The following is a 19,625-nucleotide window of genomic DNA, read 5'->3' as shown; positions in this document are numbered from 1 at the left end:
GGCTGCCTCTTCTTGGGGTGAAAAAAATCATTTTCCTTTAACAAAGTAAGGGGATTTTTTAATAAGTTATATAAGACCATCTGCTTCGGGACAAATCCTTTTCTTGACATCTGGCTGCTCAGGTAGCACAAAGCAGCTGAAAGCTGCCTTAACAGAGTGTCCAGCTGTAGAGAATTTCCTGAGTAAAGTAGGCATAGCTGGCTTTGCTTATTGCTTACCCTTTTCTCAGAGTGGTGGTGGGGGGGGTATGGGGCGAGGAGCAGGAGAGGGTGTTCTGAGGTAGGCCGGAATCCCCTGCACTCCATCTGATGCTCTCTGACATGATGGCCCTTGAGCAGCACAAGCAGTCTGATTCAGGGATGGGTATTTTCCGCCTACTGCATACAGCAGGTACATCATTTAAAAACAATCTTGTAACTTTGTTAAATGAAAACGAATTCCTTCACCCCAAGCAAAGGTGCTGCTGACTAGAAATGTGTCCGTACCAGTTTTCAACCTAAAGCCAGTCCTGCCCTCAGGTTCCTTTCACGGGCTTGGGTTTGTCCTTTGGCTGCTCCAAGGATGGGCAGGAGCGGTTGAAAGGTAGTTTCAGAACCAACCTTGCTTCCTGCCAACCTCAGCTTAAATAGTGAGCACCTTTCAGAAACAATGGCTGGAGGGCTAGCCGTAAGTTGAGAGGCCTTTCACGCTGCCTTAAGGATCTCTTAAGTAGTGCATTTTCATACTCAGGCCTGGAGATATTTTCTTTAGCCTGGTAACGAACCTTACTTAGGCAGTTTTTGGCTGACTGGTATATGTTAAAACTATAAATGTACAATTTACTAAGGACATTGATAGGCACCAGACGTTTTTGGTAACTACTGCCTGTTATACAACTAGAGACTTTATTCTCTTTAAAAATAGAAAAAATAATTTAATGAAATATTATGGATTCAGCCAAAAGCACCAAAAAATCAGGAGTTGTGAAAGTTAAGTTTGAATGTGCAAACTTCATCCTGCTCCTATGCAGCTACACACTACCACAGTACTTAAATATGTGAGCGTATGCTGCCATAGGTACATCTGTAAATTTACAGTTATAAAAACAAATTGTACTACACCTCTACCCTGATATAACGCTGTCCTCGGGAGCCAAAAAATCCTACTGCGTTATAGGTTATATCGAACTTGCTTTGATCCGCCGGAGTGCGCAGCCCCGCCCCCCCCAAGCGCTGCTTTACCGTTATATCCGAATTCATGTTATATCAGGACGCGTTATATCGGGGTAGAGGTGTATTTGAGAAATAGTATGTGATCACACTATATTTTAACACCAGGCATGCTATTTAAAGTGCTTATATCATCACACACACGTGTGTGCACACCCTAGTATTTAAAAATTCCAATTGAATAATTACAGCAACCTTATCCCTGTAGCCAGGGGCGGCTCCAGGCACCAAGCGCGTGCCTGGGGCGGCAAGCCACGGGGGGCGGCCTACCGGTCGCCAGGAGGGCAGCAGTCAGGCTGCCTTCGGTGGCATGCCTGCGGGAGGTCCGCCGGTCCCGCAGCTTCAGCGGCGGGTACACCGAAGGTGCGGGACCGGCGGACCCCCCGCAGGCATGCTGCCAAATCCGCATTACCAGCGGACCTCCCGCAGGCGCGCCACTGAAAGCCACCTGACTGCTGTGATTGGGGCGGCAAAATACATAGAGCCGCCCCTGCCTGTAGCAGATTGTTTTAAAGAAAAAATACTTTGTTAAGGGATCCATTTAAGAGTGTATTTGATGTTCCTTTGAAAGTACCAGTACATAGACACGGGGAATGCCCATTGGTGAGTTATGTTAGTTACTAGCTAGAACGAAGTCTTTTGTGAAATGTAACAGCAAAGGGACTGAGCAGGCAGGTACCCAGAGATTGTTGGGTGCTGCACCATCTTCACTTACCAATCTCTTCCATATGCATCTTAGCTTTGGAAATCCTCATGAATTTGCAGGTTTGGGATTACGTACATATCAGAAATGGTAATATTAATTCAAGCAGCATTATAGAGTACTTGTCCCAGAATACCTCAAGACTATTTACATTATACTACAGTGATTCACTCTAAGCATTAGAGACAAGATTTAAGGCCACAGCATCTATGTACTGTCTTTTCATTACTCTAATCAAACACCACTTAAATCCATGAACTGGTGTGATTTCGAGTATAATGCATCATTAAATATGCTTTTTTCATTTGTTTTGATAATTGTAGTTTAATGTTTAGCTACTAATTATATTAAGATATTTGGCAGCATATTTGTTACAAAAATATGAAGTTTGGTAATAAGAGATGTTACTTTTAAAATTTAAAGATTGTAAATTAGCAAAATGCAGGTTAGTAATAATAGTTCAATGCAGAGGATCTCAAAGTGTGATGCCTGGATTCTTTAGCTGGTCAACACAGAGCTGGGTGGTGACAGATTCTGGCTCCTCCTTATTTCCAGCTGTTAAACTGCTTTTAAAGAAGTTAAAAATATATTTAGAATGGGGTTTTCAAGAGTGCCAATCCCTGGTCCAACTGTTCCTTTTGAAATCAATGGTAAAACTTACTTAGACTACAATGGGAATCGAGTTAGGCCAGTGTGGAGCGCTTTTGAAAGTCCCTTCCCGCTTCTGCTAAATATTTTCCTAATGTTACTTGTCTATGTAAGCAATTGCTGTAGCTGCCACAGGGATGTTATGCAACCATGAATGGAAGACTAGATGGTCTGCAAAGCAATAACTATATTGAAGTATGGTCCATACTTTTTCACAGTATTAGTGCCTGAGTTAAAAAAAAAAAATCACTAAGCCAGGAAGTCTATCATGATGAGGAAGCTGCAGATTAGGTTGCTTCATTTAAAAAAACAAAAAAAAAACAAGAAAATTATATTGTACTGTACACAGGAAACATAAGTTTCAATGTCCAATGGTGTGGCATTCAGTCTAATATGATATATATCCCAAACATTAATCTATTATAATTTGATGCAAAAAGGAGCTTTCATTATATCAGAATTTATTTTTTTTCCTCAGTAACTAATGATTGGAAGAAATTTTCATGGGCCTTATTTCTATTTCTACAGGAAGGGGAAGTGGATTGTTGGCCTCTTTTATGCCCAGATCCAAACTGTGAGTACACAGCAATCTCAGAAGGAGAGTGTTGCCCCCGCTGTGTCAGTGATCCCTGTCTGGCTGATCAGATCACTTACGATATCAGAAAAACCTGTGTAGACGGCTATGGAATCACAAGACTCAGTGGCTCCATATGGACAATGGCTGGATCTCCGTGTACAACTTGCAAATGCAAGGTATTATGAGTACATAGTAGTGATTTGTACTGGATCATAAATATAGAGTTGTATTCTACCCCTGGAAGTTCACACACAACTCCCATTGAAGTAAATGAGATTCAAGGGCAGAGAATGTAATCTACAGTATAAAAGTTTTCAATGTATGGTATGCATAGTGGAAACAAAACGTGGTAATTCTATAGTTATTTTCTTGGAAATTTGAGCACAGATATTTAACATCATTCTGCAACTTTAAAATATTCCATCTGAAATCCCTGCAGATATATTTAATATGAATCTAGGATAGCTATTTTAAAAATTGCCAAGTTTTATATTTATTAAAATGTATTTTACAGAATATTTATTAGAAGCTAATACAATAATAAAAATTGCACTGTATATAGAACTGGAGGATTTTAAACCTCCTTTGCCTCTTCTCCAAGACAAACATTTTGAGAGCATGACCAGATAAGGAATCACTCGGACAAACTTAGAGGTGATATGTAGGAAGGAATAATTTACATGTTGGTTTCACAAATGTAAATGACTACACATGGTATAAGATAGTAGCAAATTGGGCCCTTAGTCTGTAGGTTACATTAACTTAGGGTATGTCTACACCCAGCCGCTAGTTCGGCGGCTGGCAATCGAAGTTCTGGGTTCGACTTATCGCGTCTTGTCTGGACGCGATAAGTCGAACCAGGAAGTGCTCGCCGTCAACTGCGGTACTCCAGCTAGACGAGAGGAGTACCACGGAGTCGACGGGGGAGCCTGCCTGCCGCATGTGGACCGAGGTAAGTTCGAACTAAGGTACTTCGAACTTCAGCTACGTTATTCACGTAGCTGAAGTTGCGTACCTTAGTTCGATTTGGGGGTTTAGTGTAGACCAAGCCTTAGAGTCCCTTACATCTCTTCTCTGTTCATTCCCTTAGCACTTCTTAATTTCCTCACAATTATAAGTCGGGGCAGGGGGGGAAGGAACATTCTTACAGTAAAAACAGAAAATACTATTTTCATGAGATTTCCAGTCTAATTTTGAAATGTAAGAAGCTTCACGTAATCAAAGCAGAACAGTAAGGTTCTGCCTTCATTATATGCAATATAGTGAAAAATCAATGTGGAATGATACTGTTTCTAAACACTATAAAGCTAGATCAATGCTCATGGGAGTCTTTCCATTGATTTCAGTGTGGTTTGGATCAGGCCCTTATATGAGTGGGGAATTGAGGGAATACACTGTATTTGTAATCAGTGTGTTGCAAACAGGCATAATCATTAGATAAATCACACCCATTTGGGATGCTGAAACTAAAATCTTGGTCCTTGAACTTCAAAAATCTATCATTTGAATGGAGGGACAGCTTGCTTAATTCTCTGTGTAGGTCATAGAATCATAGGACTGGAAGGGACCTCAAGAGGTCATCTAGTCCAGTCCCCTGCACTCATGGCAGGACTAAGTATTAAGTACTAAGATAACCCACTAAAAGGCAGCATCACACATACATAAACTAGGGAAAGCAAATAATGGAAATGTGGTCTAGATGAAAATTCTATAAAGTGAGTATGGTCTTTCAACCAGTTTTGCAATCAAAGAGTAGTTATCAATGAGTCGCTGTCAAACTGGGAGCATGTATATACTGCAGAGTTCTGCAGAGGTCTGTCTTGGGTCTGGTACTCTTGAATATTTTCATGACTTGGATAATGGAATGGAGTGTATGCTCATAAAATTTGCAGATGAAACCAAGCTGACAGGCATTGCTAGCACTTTGGAGAACAGGATTAGAATTCAAAATGACCTTGGAAAAATTGGAGAATTGGTCTGAAATCAGCAAGATGAAATTAATTAAAGAGAAGTACATTTAGGAAGAAAAAAATCAAATGCACAAGTAGAAAATAGGGAATAACTGGCTAGACAGCAGTACTGTAGAATAGGATCTGGATGGTATAGAGGATAAGACATAGAATATGAGTCAACAATGTGACGCCATTGCTAATATCATTGTGGGGTGTATTAACAGTGGTGTTGTATATAAGACACAGGAGGTAATTGTCCCCCTCTGTTCAGCAATGATGAAGTCTCAGTTGGAGTACTATGTCCAGTTATGGATACCACCTTTTAAGAAAGATGTGAACGAATTGGAGAGAGTCCAAAGGAGAACAACAAAAATGACAAAAGGTTTAAAAAACCTGACCTATGAGAAAAGGTTTAAAAAGCTGGGCATGTTTAAGTCTTGAGAAAGGGGGAACCTGATAAGTCTTCAAATAGTTGAGTGCTGTTATAAAAAGGATCAGGTTTTCTCCATGTCCACTGAAGGAAGAGCCAAGCAGTAATGGGCTTAATTTGCAGCAAGGAAGATTTAGGTTAGATATTAGAAAAGGCTTTCTAGCTATAAGGATAGTTAAGCACTAGAGTAGGCTTGCCAAGGGAGGGTGTGGAATCCCTGTTCGGGATTTTCTAAGGTTAATTGGAGGTTTCTAAGAACAGGTTAGACAAACACCTGTCAGGGATGGGTTGTGTTTGCTTGGTCCTGCCTCAGCACATGGGGCTGGATTAGATGACCTCTCAAGAACCGTTCTACCCCTACGTTTCTATGATAAACACAATTACACACTGTTGAAAAATCCAGGCCTAACCTCATATTCAGCGGCATGTACAAGATTTCCTACAACGTGCGCCTCTTAGTCCAGAGTAAAGCAGAGATCACTTAAGTCTATTCTACAATGAAAAGTTATATTGGCACATCTACGACGACCAGGGGTGTGAAAAAACACACCCCCTAACTGATGCAGCTACGTCAGTGGAACAGGGCTCTGTGAACACAGCTAACTTTGGTCAGGGAGGTAGTGTTCCTACACCAAAGAAAAACCTCTTCTGTCAGTGTGTGTTTACATTGGGCGGTATGCCAGCATATATGTGTGCTCCTACAGTCTCCTTAGTGTAGGCATACCTTTAGAGCAGTTAGTGTTACCTAAGAAGATATTCATTTGTATAAAAACGGGGACTAAATGAACATGGAGCAAAATAGTCCTTTTTTACTGCTATTAAAGCATAGCTTTCTAATAGCATATGGAAGGTGAATTACAATTGTCTGTGCTTTATATCACCCACACAGAGAAGTGCTTTCCATTGATCATTCCTTGATCACTGAAAGTACTGAATGTAGTTTTATGAAACTAAGTGTGTTATATAAAATGCTGTATGAAGTTTTTTCCCCCCTTCCTGTGCCATACTGTAGAACAAGGGTCTCAAACTTAATTTACCTTAGGGCCAGTGTCAGTCCTCAAATCCTCCCAGCAGGCCAGTGTCACTCAGGCCGCCCAGAACCTGCCCCCAAACCCCCCCCCCCCCACCTGCCTAAGGCTCTGGGAGGGAGTTTGGGTTGGGGAGGAGGTCTGGTGTGGGGGATTGGGGTGCAGGCTCTGGGAGGGAGTTTGGGTGCAGAAGGGGTGAGAGGTTGGGTGGGGGAGGGGGTCTGGGATGGAGTTTGGGTGCTGGGTGCAGGCTCTGAGGTGCAGGAGGAGGGGGTGGGGTTGCAGGCTCTGGGAGGGGGACAAGATGGGGGTGGGGAGGGGGTGCGTGTGGGAAGGGGAGAGGGTGTAGGCTCTGGGAGGGAGTTTGGGGGGCGTGTGGGAAGGGGGTAGGGGTGCAGGCTCTGGGAGGGGGTCGGGGGATGCGTTGCTTACCTCGAGCTCCAAGGCGAGGCTGGGGGCCTCCGCGTGCTGCTGCACCCAGACACTGCCCCCGCAACTTCCCATTGGTCGCAGGGGCGCTCAGGGTGGAGGCAGTGCGTGGAGGCACAGCCTTGCCCCACCCTGGGGCCGCAGGGAGTGGCCGGCAGACACATGGAGCAAGCAGGCAGAAGCCGCTCAGCTCTGCTGCGCTGCTGGTGGTGGGCGGGGCTCTGGGCCATTGTAAATTGCCCGGGGGACACATGGCGGGGGGGAGGGAGCACCCAGGGGTGGCAGGCAGGGCCAAGGGAGAGACCCAGCCCCAAAATTGCTGGAGCCCTGCGGATCACATTGGGGAGGTTCTCGGGCCGCAGATGGCTCGCGGGCTGGGAGTTTGAGACCCCTGCTGTAGAAGGAGGTGTAGCTCTTCCTTCTGGGCTTTAATTCACCATGATTAGCTTTCCTGCCCCTTTTTGGTGGCATTTCCCCTGAGGCTTTGTGATGGGTTTAAATGATACTTTTCTATCAGTAAGATTCCTGGGCATTTGACTAGATGCCGCAGACTCAGCTCCATGTCTGGTGGAGTTAAGCTTGGTATGGCATGGGAATTGCTATCACAATTCTCTTCAGCAAATTGAGAGTCTGGACTACTGGCATATGTTCAAATAGGCCGGAAATCTCTTTGTTCAACAGATCTTAGCAGAGCTTATTTTTGACTGGTTTCAGAGTAGCAGCCGTGTTAGTCTGTATCCGCAAAAAGAACAGGAGTACTCGTGGCACCTTAGAGACTAACATTTATTTGAGCATAAGCTTTTGTGGGCTACAGCCCACTTCTTTGAATGCATAGAATGGGAGATATATATACACATACAGAGAGCATGAAAAGGTGGGAGTTGTCTTACCAACTCTGAGAGGCCAATTAAGTAAGAGAAAAAAAACTTTTGAAGTGATAATCAAGATAGCCCAGTACAGACAGTTTGATAAGAAGTGTGAGAATACTTACAAGGGGAGATAGATTCAATGTTTGTAATGGCTCAGCCATTCCCAGTCCCTATTTAAGCCTAAATTGATTGTATCTAGTTTGCATATCAATTCCAGCTCAGCAGTTTCTCATTGGAGTCTGTTTTTGAAGCTTTTCTGTTGCAAAATTGCCACCTGCAGGTCTGTCATTGAATGACCAGACAGGTTAAAGTGTTCTCCTACTGGTTTTTGATTTTTATGATTCCTGATGTCAGATTTGTGTCCATTAATTCTTTTGCGTAGAGACTGTCCGGTTTGGCCAATGTACATAGCAGAGGGGCATTGCTGGCACATGATGGCATATATCACATTGGTAGATGTGCAGGTGAACGAGCCCCTGATGGTATGGCTGATGTGATTAGGTCCTATGATGATGTCACTTGAATAGATATGTGGACAGAGTTGGCATCGGGCTTTGTTGCAAGGATAGGTTCCTGGGTTAGTGTTTTTGTTCAGTGATGTGTGGTTGCTGGTGAGTATTTGCTTCAGGTTGGGAGGTTGTCTGTAAGCGAGAACAGGTCTGTCTCCCAAGATCTGTGAGAGTGAGGGATCATCTTTCAGGATAGGGTGTAGATTTTTGATGATGCGCTGGAGAGGTTTTAGTTAGGGGCTGAAGTTGACAGCTAGTGGTGTTCTGTTATTTTCTTTGTTGGGCCTGTCTTGTAGGAGGTGACTCCTGGGTACTCGTCTGGCTCTGTCAATCTGTTTTTTCACTTCAGCAGGTGGGTATTGTAGTTTTAAGAATGCTTGATAGAGATCTTGTAGCTGCTTGTCTCTGTCTGAGGGATTAGAGCAAATGCGGTTGTATCTTAGAGCTTGGCTGTAGACAATGGATCATGTGGTGTGTCCTGGATGGAAGCTGGAGGCATGTAGGTAAGTATAACGGTCAGTAGGTTTCCGGTATAGGGTGGTATTTATGTGACCATCGCTTATTAGCACAGTAGTGTCCAGGAAATGGACCGCTTGTGTGGATTGATCTAGGCTGAGGTTGATGGTGGGATGAAAATTATTGAAATCATGGCAGGGCCTGAGGAGACTGATAATTTGGGAGAAAATAGCAAAATAAAAGATCAACTATTTTATTTTATTCAGGTATTCTCTGCCATTTTAATATTGTTGGGTTTTTTAGAATATATGTTATGCTAATGAAAGGGGACTGGATGGCTCCAGGCATTTGTAATGAGGACTATTGAGCCTTTCACACATACGTTTCTGGTTTAAGCGCAATTCAGGTCAGATCTGATGCAGAATCATTACAATCTGACCAATGGGAAATGAGTTGGCGATTTCAGTCAGGTATATAACGGAAAAAGATGCCACATCATACGAAAAATCACCATAACTATCTCCTTTGAGAAATCTCAGCAAAAAGGCCATGGCCTGAATGGGCATGGCAACTGTACTAACTGCTATGGGGGCCAAAATCACACATTCCTTTCTGTGTCCTGTGAATATATATATAGGATACCCATCTCCAGGTCTTATAAGCCCCATGTTTTCTGTTTTTTAACATTGTGGATAAGTAACACTGATTTGTTTGTTGTACAGAATGGGAATGTCTGCTGTTCTGTGGATTTAGACTGTCTTCACAATAACTGAAGCATTAAGATTGGACTCTTCTCTGTGAGGAAAACTGATGCAGTTAACATCTTAAATGAAGTTGTAAGAGTTGATGTTTTATACAACAGACAATTACCAAAGTCTCCACCTGAGGAAGATGTTTGGGAGTTGCCTTTGGGACCTACCACTATGCTATCCTTGTCTGGGTGACTTTACAGTACAAAGCATATAAGTCTATAGTTGTTAAAAAAGTTTTCAGTGTTGTAAATTATACACTTTTCCTGTCAAATCATTTACAAATACCTTTAAATTATTTCATGGGTAAACTAATGATGTAATTTTGGTTTAATTTGTGTATTGACAACATGATTGAAACTCAGATTATTTTACTTTGGATCTAGATTCTACAACTAAGGCTGCCTGTTGTGATTTTGTCCCATAATACTGCATACTTAGTTCTGAGGTCCCTGTCAGATGTATTTATGAAAATATGTATGTATGTACAGTCAAATTGCATAATACTTATATTTCATAGCTGTCACACATTGTAAAACATTCCAAAGTACATTTGACTTGTACAGGCTGGGAGTAATCGAACCTAAGTCTACCTTTAAAAAAAACCAAAACACACAAACACATTTTCTTTTCCAAACATACGAACTAGTAGCAGAATTCCTGTATTGAGTAGTAAAGCACATATCCAGTGCCCTTTCAACACATATCCAGGAAACAATGCCCCTTATTGATATCAGGTTTAGCAGAGTGGTCTAGTTTGCAAGTGACACTGCAAATACTGGATGTTGGTGGCATTCATCTGGATTGTGAAGCAATCAAAGGGCTTTAAACTTGTATATTTAGAATGGGGTGGGCATGTCCATACTGCAGTTGAACATGCACTGCTGGTCTGTGGCAGCTGATTTGTGGGGCTCAGGCTACTGGGCTATAAAATTGCCATGTAGACATTTGGGCTCGGGCTGGAACCTGGGCTGTGGGACCCTCCCCACCTTATGGGGGATCCCAGAGCTCAAGCTCCAGCCCAACCCTGAACATCCACACTGTAGTTTTGCAGCCCGAGGCAACTGACCCAGGCCAGGTGTAGATGTTTAATTGCTGTGTAAAAACTTACCTAGTTCCACCAGTGTAGATGAGTTCACCATCTCTCCCAGTGTACTTGCTTTCCTATAATGAAACCTACCATTCATAACAGGCTGAACCATTGTAGAGATGACAAGAATGGTGTAAATGACAATTACATTTAGCCTGAATTTCAGCAGGCAGCGTGCTAGCCCTGGGAGATTGGAGACATTCTATGCTACAATTTTTATTACATGTAACATATTCAAGAAGCAATCTGGCCCCTTTTTGTATTCTGCTGACATTCAAAAGAACATAATCTATTAAGTTAAAAAGCATTTTATGCATGGTTAAAACCCCAAACCTAGGCAAAAGTCCTAATTAAAACTCGAACAAAAGGTTAGATTTTTGGATGTCATCAAAGGAAGATGTAACTCTTTCTTTGTTTTCATGAGGCTAGAAAGTTTGTAGTACTGGAACAAAAATCTATTTCAAATCTGATGGCATATACACCTTAAATGCCACATTTTCGATGTGCTGTTGTACTCTGTTCTGCTTATTTGTATAGTGTTCTTTGCCTCCCCAACCCCTTTTTCTTTAATTAACTAAACAGCAGGTGTTTGGAAAAAGATTGCAGATATAAGCATAGTGGCTATACTTTGGAAAAGTATACATTTGTGAGTTTTTCATAGCTTTATCCAGGAAATGTGAAATTGATTTATAAGAATGGTGTGTGACTGTATATAATGGAAGAATATTAGAATATTCTTTTAAATAATGTACTTTCATGTTTCCCCTAAGGGGGTTTTGCAAAATGCTATAAAAATTACTTCCAATCATTTAGCTATTTTTAGTCCACTATTCATTATTAGCATTGATAATTTACTTAGGTTTGTTCATGACTGGGATCCAGCTTAAACATACAGTCATTATTTTCTTTAAATGTCCAGTCGTTTCCAGCTTCTCATGTGTTGTTTACATTTGCATTGTTTTAATGATTGTATTATAAGGGAAACAGTTGTGTTTTATATGATACTCAAAGGATGTTTGTAAATCATACTGTCAGTTCATTTTGTAAATCACATTGTAAACCCAAGGGTAATTCAATTGGAGGAGACAGTCAGTGGGCTGGCATACAAAAGGGAATGATTTAAAACTTGTGGGCCTCTAAATAAACTCCTATGTACAGATTGCCTTTCCTTAATCTTATTAACAATATTGTAAAAACCCAAAGATGGTTTTAAAGCCCAAGTTTATTACAAACATTTTTCCTTTCCCAAATGCATTAGCAGAGTAGTAAGTTACTGCTATGGCTACAAAGAAGGATTGTTTGAGATTTAGCAACAGAGCTCTAGGAAATACTTCCATTCACCCTCAAACCAAGCACTGTGTTCTAGGTCCGGTCCATTTGCAAACCTCACCACCTGATGTTCTGTGGATGCATCTGGAGAGTTTGGAAGCCAGCAAGTCTTTCTTCTCTCAAAGTGCCCTTATTTCTCTGGATGCCTTCCGACAGTCCTCTGACTTTCCAGGCATAAGGCAGAGCCCAGTTGAGGAAACTTGAACCTGGGAGGTTCACGTTCTGTGCTCGATGAACCCTCGGGGGTCAGTTAACAACCCCTTGGTGTACTGAATCCTGCAGGCTTGTGTAGCCCTGTTTAGCAAACACTATCTCCTGAGTTCTAAAGATTTACATCTAGGCAGAGAATGGATACTAGGGTTCTCTTATTTATACTGCGTTAACTTGACTATGATGAATAATTCCTTGTGGAGAGAGAGTTACTGGGGACACCAGAATTATGTGAACATAGAAAACCTATAGAGAGAAATATTCATCTCAAACAATAGTGAAGGACCATCAGTTCACTGTTTCATTGTCAAAAGAATGATGAGATTTTGTAATATTTTACTTTAACTACAAAGTCTGGGAAGACATTTTTCACCTAAAAGCCTATTGAGACAATGAAAACTCTTCAGAGACCAGCCTGTGTATTTTCTGAATTTCTCTTCTTCATTTGGAGCATAGTTTTGATGCTAACTTCACTTGGGGCACAATAGGCTCAGATCATTATTCGAGATAGCTGCACAAAAGCAGGATCTTTGCTGCTTAAGGAAACAGGCCTTTTGTCCTTACTAAGGACAAACTCTCACTAGGGCCTTGGCTACACTTGCAGCTGTACAGCGCTGTGAGGTAAACCTGTCTTCGTAGCTGAATAGGGAAAGCGCTGCAGTCTGTCCACACTGACAGCTGACAGCGCAGTGGCGTGGCTACACTTGCACCATTTGCTGCTGTGTTGGGAGCAGTGCATTATGGGCAGCTATCCCAGCATTCATGTGGCTGCAACGTGCTTTTCAAAATGGGGTGGGGGGGTGGAGTGTGACAGGGAGCGTGGGGGGAGAGAGAGTGCTTTTTGGAGCGTGTCAGCATTCTATTTTGCAAGTTCCGAACTCCCGGCCCCCTGCTCATTCATTTACTCACTCAAAGCAAACAGCAAACTTTGCTTTTTCTCTGTGGTACGAGCTTTGAAACCAGCACTTCCTCATTCCTGCAGCCGGTCACAACAATGGAGAGGATTGGCCACTTGACAAGGTGATCAGTACAGCGCTGCAGGTTGATTCCTGGTACACACTCACAGGGAAGAGTCGTAGCCACTCCGCTGTATCTCTTATGCTTCTCGGAGACGTGGAGTACCTGCAGCGGTGTACCCAGGGAGATACAGCGCGGTAAGTGCCCTGCCAGTGTGGACGGGGAGTGAGTTACAGTGCTGGGGGAGGCTTTACAGCGCTGTAACTTGCAAGTGTAGCCAAGGCCTAAAGGTAGTTGTAAGCATTTAGCTGATGATGATGATGATCACGTCTCTCACAAAAAAATTATGGGCTTCAGCTTATCATTTCAAAGGCAGTTAATGAGTTAATGTTGCAAAGGAGTCTGGCTTCATGCATAAGGATTGAGAAGTAAGGGAGCAAGACCAAAGAACAGCAGCAAAAATGCAGAGGAGCTGTTACTAGTAGAACTATGCAAAGTGTGAGAGATGCATTCTCTCAGTGGTTCTCAAACTTTTGTAGTGGTGACTCCTTTCACACAGCAAGCCTCTGAGTGCGACCCCCCCATTATAAAGTAAAAACACAGTTTTTTTTATATTTAACACTATTATAAATGTTGGAGGCAAAGCAGGGTTTGCGGGTGGAGGCTCACAGCTTGTGACCCTAACAACATCATGACCCCCAGTTTGAGAACACCTGCATTATCTAGTGGCCGGAGTACAGGACTGGGACTCAAGAACTCTCATTCTCTACATGGGCTTGGGTAAGTCACTTAATTTTCAGCCTTCGCCTCTGAGTTCAAATGCTGGCTCCTAGAATCATCTCCCGTGCAGCGTAACTCCACTAGTTACACTATATCAGGACCCTCCGCACTCAAAGGGACAATTTTACTCCCCTTATTCAATTCCCCCAATGTTCCTGTGAGGTAGATGTGCAGTGCTTCAAAGATGAAGAGCTAAACATTGTCTCTAAATAAAATGTTTTGCTGTGTTTTCCATTATGAGCGGTCAGTGAATTTACAAGCTTAACGGTAAAACAGTAAAAACATTTGGCTTAATTAGCATTAACTTTCCAATCATATTGTGGCTTCTAAAAAAATTAAATTACAGCTGGATTTCAGTGTAGCAGACAAGTTATATTTCACAAAATGATAGGTAAAACCTCAGGAATAATTCAATAAATGGTAGAGGAAAGGGTGTAAACCATAACTTCTGCTAGACATGAGACGTCTCACATATGTAATGGCACTTCCATAGTCATAATAATTAAGAGCAATCTGTGACACAATTTGATGCAACCTTTTTCCTAAATGTTAGACAATTGTTTCAGGAACACATTCTGCTCTTGGAAAGATAAGGGCCTAATGTTCCTCTTGCTCACATCATGTTTAAACTAGTGCAACTTCAGCTTTATACTGTCACCTATGTCAATCAAGGCTAACTCTACTGGAATGTAAATGGGTCAAGAATAAGGCCCAAACTGTCAGGCACAAAGTATTCTGACTTTTCTCTCACACAAGTGAGCATCAGCAATAACTCATTTAAGTCACTGGAATTACACCAGGGTAAAAGCAATGCCAAACAGACAAGCAAGGCCACATTGCTGCAGAGATCTACTAGTAAAAGACTGAGCTTTCTTTGAACACAGGAAGTAAATGAGTTAACACAGGACGTGTTTGTGTTGCTGTTGGAATCCACCAAGTAATATGTCAACAGTAGTTCTGCTCATGATTATCTTCTTGCATACATCAGCCCAATATAATAGTCAAGAAAAAGAATCTTCAGGCATCCACTCACCCAAAGCATGAAGGCAGCATTTCTGAGATTTTGTGGAGAAGTGATTTTTTTTTTCCTTCCAAAACCATGACTGGTAAATCCATCTGGAACATTTTCAACAGGTTGAAATCAGATTATTCCCCACATGAGTCTCTATCAGGGAACCATTCCAGTAACGTGGGATTGGTGGTGTATAGCAGGCTCATATATGAATAAATTAACAAGAGCCAAATTCTGCTCCCAGTTACCCCTGGGCAACAGTATTGAAGTAAATAGAAATGCATGGGTATAAGCAAGATTAGGGTTTGGCCCTAAATACATACATCATTCTAAAAATCTTTGCTGCTATTTCAAATGCACTATAGCATGAGTACTTATAATTTTAATGAGTGGGGTTCTGGGTGGTCAAGGTTCCTGCATTGGCTGTACCACAGATTTTTTCATCCTATCTTCGTATGTGAGTTGTTTTAGTGTTCTTGAGAGGCAGCCATGGAGTCTCAAATTCTCTTTATGAAGAGAGCAGCAGCAGCACACACTTCTCCTCAATGACTCTAGTACATCTATTCCTTGTCCTGGAAGAACCAACTCTAGGAAGCAGAAGGTAAGTTACTCTCCGTGCCCATTCAATGGGATCTCGGCTTCTACCACCATCTAGACTGATCATACAATGAAAACTGCCACCCAAAATGGACACACTGTCTACCAAGAGCTGGCCTGGGATCACTGACACATTTCACATATTCCACTAAACAGCTCTTTGACAGCAGTGGCATTTAGTTATCTCCCATAGTATAGCTAGTTTTGAATGGACTCTTTGGAGGAGAGACTCTGTAGTCATCCTACATCTATCATAAGATCTGCAGCTTTATATTTATAAATTCATGCATGAATATATAGAGACAAGATAGGTGAGGTAATATCTTTATTGGACCTACTTCTGTTGGTGAGAGACACAAGCTTTCGAGCATACTCAGAACTCTTCTTCAGGTCTACGTACTCCAAAGAAGAGCTCTGTCCAAGCATGAAAACTTGTCTTTCTCACCAACAGAAGTAGGTCCAATAAAGATATTACCTCACCTACCTTGTCTCGCTAATACCCAGGGACTGACAGAGTATAACAACACTGTATACAACAATGCATCACACACACACACACACACACACTTTACCAGCCAGTGAAGTGCACTGGCATTTGGAAGGCAGCTGATATTCAGCAATGCGTGAAGATGATAAAGTTTCCCTTTGTAGTTTCAGCTAAGTTTGAAAACAGTCAGCAGATCCTCTCTGTTTCCAAACAAAGCAATTATTTACGGCTCTGAGAGTGCAAAACCAGCTTTAAAATTTATCTGACATTAATAACCAAACATCTGACTTAATGTAGTGCCTCTTTGTACTGGTTTTTGACAGATTTCCTTTTCACACCTTTTGGTGTTACACATGCTATTTGGTTTGTTCTATGAATATGTATTCTTACATCACATCTGAGTGCTGGGAAGCATGATGATTTTTACTATTGTCATGTCTTCAGAGTTAGGTTGGAGAATTTCAGCATACATTGCAGTGTGCTAACCCTGGGAGATTGGCAACATTCTAAACTGCAAAGTTTTATTATATCTTCTAGGGCTTCCCTTCAGTTTTGGTAACCTAGACTGTCCTGTGATTTAACATTAATAGCATATTTTTCATCTTCAAATCAAAAAGATTTCAGGCAAAATTCTGCTTTCACTTACGCCCATGAAAACCCATATAATTTGTTGCTCTGGGTTTTCATGACGTAAAAAGGATCCCACAAAGGCTGAAATTAGAGTTGTGGGATCAAATGTATTATTTATGTGAGAAACCCACATTACGCATAGAAATTTGTGTTTAACACTTCAGATGTCAGTTTTAAGGAAATGCTTGGAATCAGGTTATTTGCTACACAGTTTTACCTTTAAAGAACATTAAGCAAATATGCGTGACAGTGATACATGCAGGTGTAGCTTTGGTCAAGCATCCAAAGTGAAACAAACCCTTGACCTTTCCATTTCAGCTGCCGCACATGTTCAAGTCTAGGATGTATTGAAAGATAAAAAATAAACCCTCTAAAAAAAGCAGGTTGAGTAGCAGGACAGCATGATATCAACAGTTCGCTGGGGAGACTAAAACTAAAACCCAAGAGTCCTTATACTGCAACCTGTCACACTGTGCTATTTCCCACCCATAACCACAACTAAGTTTCCATCCAGCTCTTAGAACGGAACCGGAGTGAAAGTAATAGACATCTTAGAATACAACACAAATTATCTCTCTCTCATATTGTGGTCCAGCACTTACTAGTCCAGTAGCAAGAATTATTAATAAATCTAATCAGGGTAGGACAATATCACTGAAGAACTACTAACATCATACCTCTTTTAAGAAAGGGAAAAAAGCAATCTGGGCAATTACAGGTTTGTAACTCTGCAGTAGTATGCAAGGCTTTAGAACAAATTATGGAGGCAAGAATAATTAAATTCATGGAGATAAATGGTAAAGAGGATGTAATGCAATGTGGTTTACCAAAGGTAGATCATACCAGATTAACTTGATTTCCTTTGTTGAGAAAAATAAAGGATTTGTTTTAGATAAAGGAAGATGTAATATATTTGGACTTCAGTAAAGCATTTGACACAGTACCACATGGCAAATCATTAGTTAACTGAGGCAAGATGGGGATCAGTACAAGAATTGTAAGGTGAATAAGAAACTGGTTAAAGGCAACAGGTTGTGCTGAAAGGGAGGTTACTTGTGGAGTTCCTCAAGGATCTGTCTTGTGATCAATCTTATTGAATATTTTTATTAATTACCTTGGCACAAAAAGTAGGAGTGCACTAATGAAATGGGCTGCTGATACAAATTTGGGAAGCAGTCATACCGAGGCGAATCGGAACATTGTACAGGCAGGTCTGGTCTGGATGCCCTAGGAGGCTGGAGTGATAGAAATGAAATGAAACAAAACTCAGCAGTATAAAGTGCAAGGTCTAATAATAAGAATTTCTACAACAAACTGGGGGGGATTGTCAGTTAAAAGCAACACAGGAGGAAAAAGACCTGGGTGTGTGGTAGCTGTGAAAAAGGGAAACGTTATGCTAGGATAGAATATAGAACTGGAAGGGACTTTGAGAGGTCATCTAGTCCAGTCCCCTGCACTCAAGCCAGGACTAAGTATTATCTAGACCATCCCTGACAGGTGTTTGTCCAACCTGCTCTTAAAAAGTCCCAATGATGGAGCTTCCACAACCTCCCTAGGCAAGTTATTCCAATGCTTAACCACCCTGACCGTTAGGCAGTTTTTCCTAATGTCCAACCTAAATGGCTGCAATTTAAGCTCATTGTTTCTGGTCCTATCATCAGAGGTTAAGAAGAACAATTTTTCTCCCTCCTCCTTGTAACAACCTTTTATGTACTTGAAAACTGTTATGTCCTCTCTCTGTCTTCTCTTCTCTAGACTAAACAAACCCAATTTTTTTCAATCTTCACTCATAGGTCATGTTTTCTAGACCTTTAATCATTTTTGTTGCTCTTCGCTGGACTTTCTCCAATTTGGCCACATCTTTCCTGAAATGTGGTGCCCAGAACTGGACACAATACTCCAGTTGAGGCCTAATCAGCGCGGAGTAGAGTGGAAGAATTACTTCTCATGTCTTGCTTACAATACTCCTGCTAATACATCCTAGAATGATGTTTGCTTTTGATCCACTATGACCCCCATATCCCTTTCTGCAGTACTCCTTCCTAGGCAGTCATTTCCCATTTTGAATGTGTGTGACTGATTGTTCCTCCCTAAGTGGAGTACTTTGCATTTGTCCTTATTGAATTTCATCCTATTTACTTCAGACTATTTCAAATTTTAATCCTTGCTTCTCAAGGACATATCAAGTGAGGCATTTCCAACAGAGATAGAGAAGTACAGTATTACCACCATTATACAAGTCACTGGTAAGACCTCATTTGGAATAGTGTCTACATATGGTCACCCATGATCAAGAAAGATTAATTCATACTGGAACAGGTAAAGAGAACAGCTAGTAGTACAGTCAAGAGAATGGAGGGCCTATCTTATGAGAGGAGACTGGAATTTTGGCTTGTTCAGCTTAGCAAAACAAAGGCTGAGATTACGGTCTATAAATACCTCAAGGGGGTAAACACCAGGGTGGTTCAAGAGCTATTTAAACTAATGGACAATGTTTGCATAAAGGGTGGGTAAACGGGATTGGTTAAGGCATAGGCATGTGCCTCTGGCCCCTGCTCTTGGAGTTATGGGATTACATCAGAATCTCAGTTTATTTCTTAAAAAAAAAAAAAAAAATTCTAGCTCTTACAGCTGAGGAAAAAAAACACTTGAAACTGAGACTCAAGTAGAACAGGAGTACAGGTGGCACCTTAGAGACTAACAAATTTATTTGAGCATAAGCTTTCATGGGCTACAGCCCACTTCATCAGATGCATGTAGTGGAAAATACAGTAGGAAGATTATATATATATATATATATATATATATATATATATATATATATATATATACATACATACATACACACACACACACACACACATACATACACACACACACGAAACAATGGGTGTTACCATACACACTATAAGGAGAGTGATCAGTTAAGGTGAGCTTTTATCAGCAGGAGAGAAAAAGAACTGTTTGTAGTGGTA

General features: G+C 41.4%; 1 protein-coding gene across 1 annotated transcript in view; it reads left to right on the top strand.

The window, feature by feature from the left end:
• Nucleotides 1-10,461, top strand: part of NELL1 (neural EGFL like 1) — a 437,981-nt gene extending 427,520 nt beyond the window's left edge. The window contains exons 19-20 of the mRNA XM_026651341.1: nucleotides 3,088-3,312; nucleotides 9,532-10,461. Of these exons, the coding sequence (XP_026507126.1) occupies nucleotides 3,088-3,312; nucleotides 9,532-9,582 (276 nt within the window). The 3' untranslated portion in view covers nucleotides 9,583-10,461. The remainder of the gene's footprint in view (nucleotides 1-3,087; nucleotides 3,313-9,531) is intronic.
• Nucleotides 10,462-19,625: the final 9,164 nt, after the last annotated feature.

The sequence above is a fragment of the Terrapene carolina genome, unplaced genomic scaffold (assembly GCF_002925995.2).
Source record: "Terrapene carolina triunguis isolate 2854851 unplaced genomic scaffold, T_m_triunguis-2.0 Scaffold96, whole genome shotgun sequence".
NCBI lineage: Eukaryota > Metazoa > Chordata > Testudines > Emydidae > Terrapene > Terrapene triunguis.
This window is presented reverse-complemented; position numbering and strand designations above follow the sequence as displayed.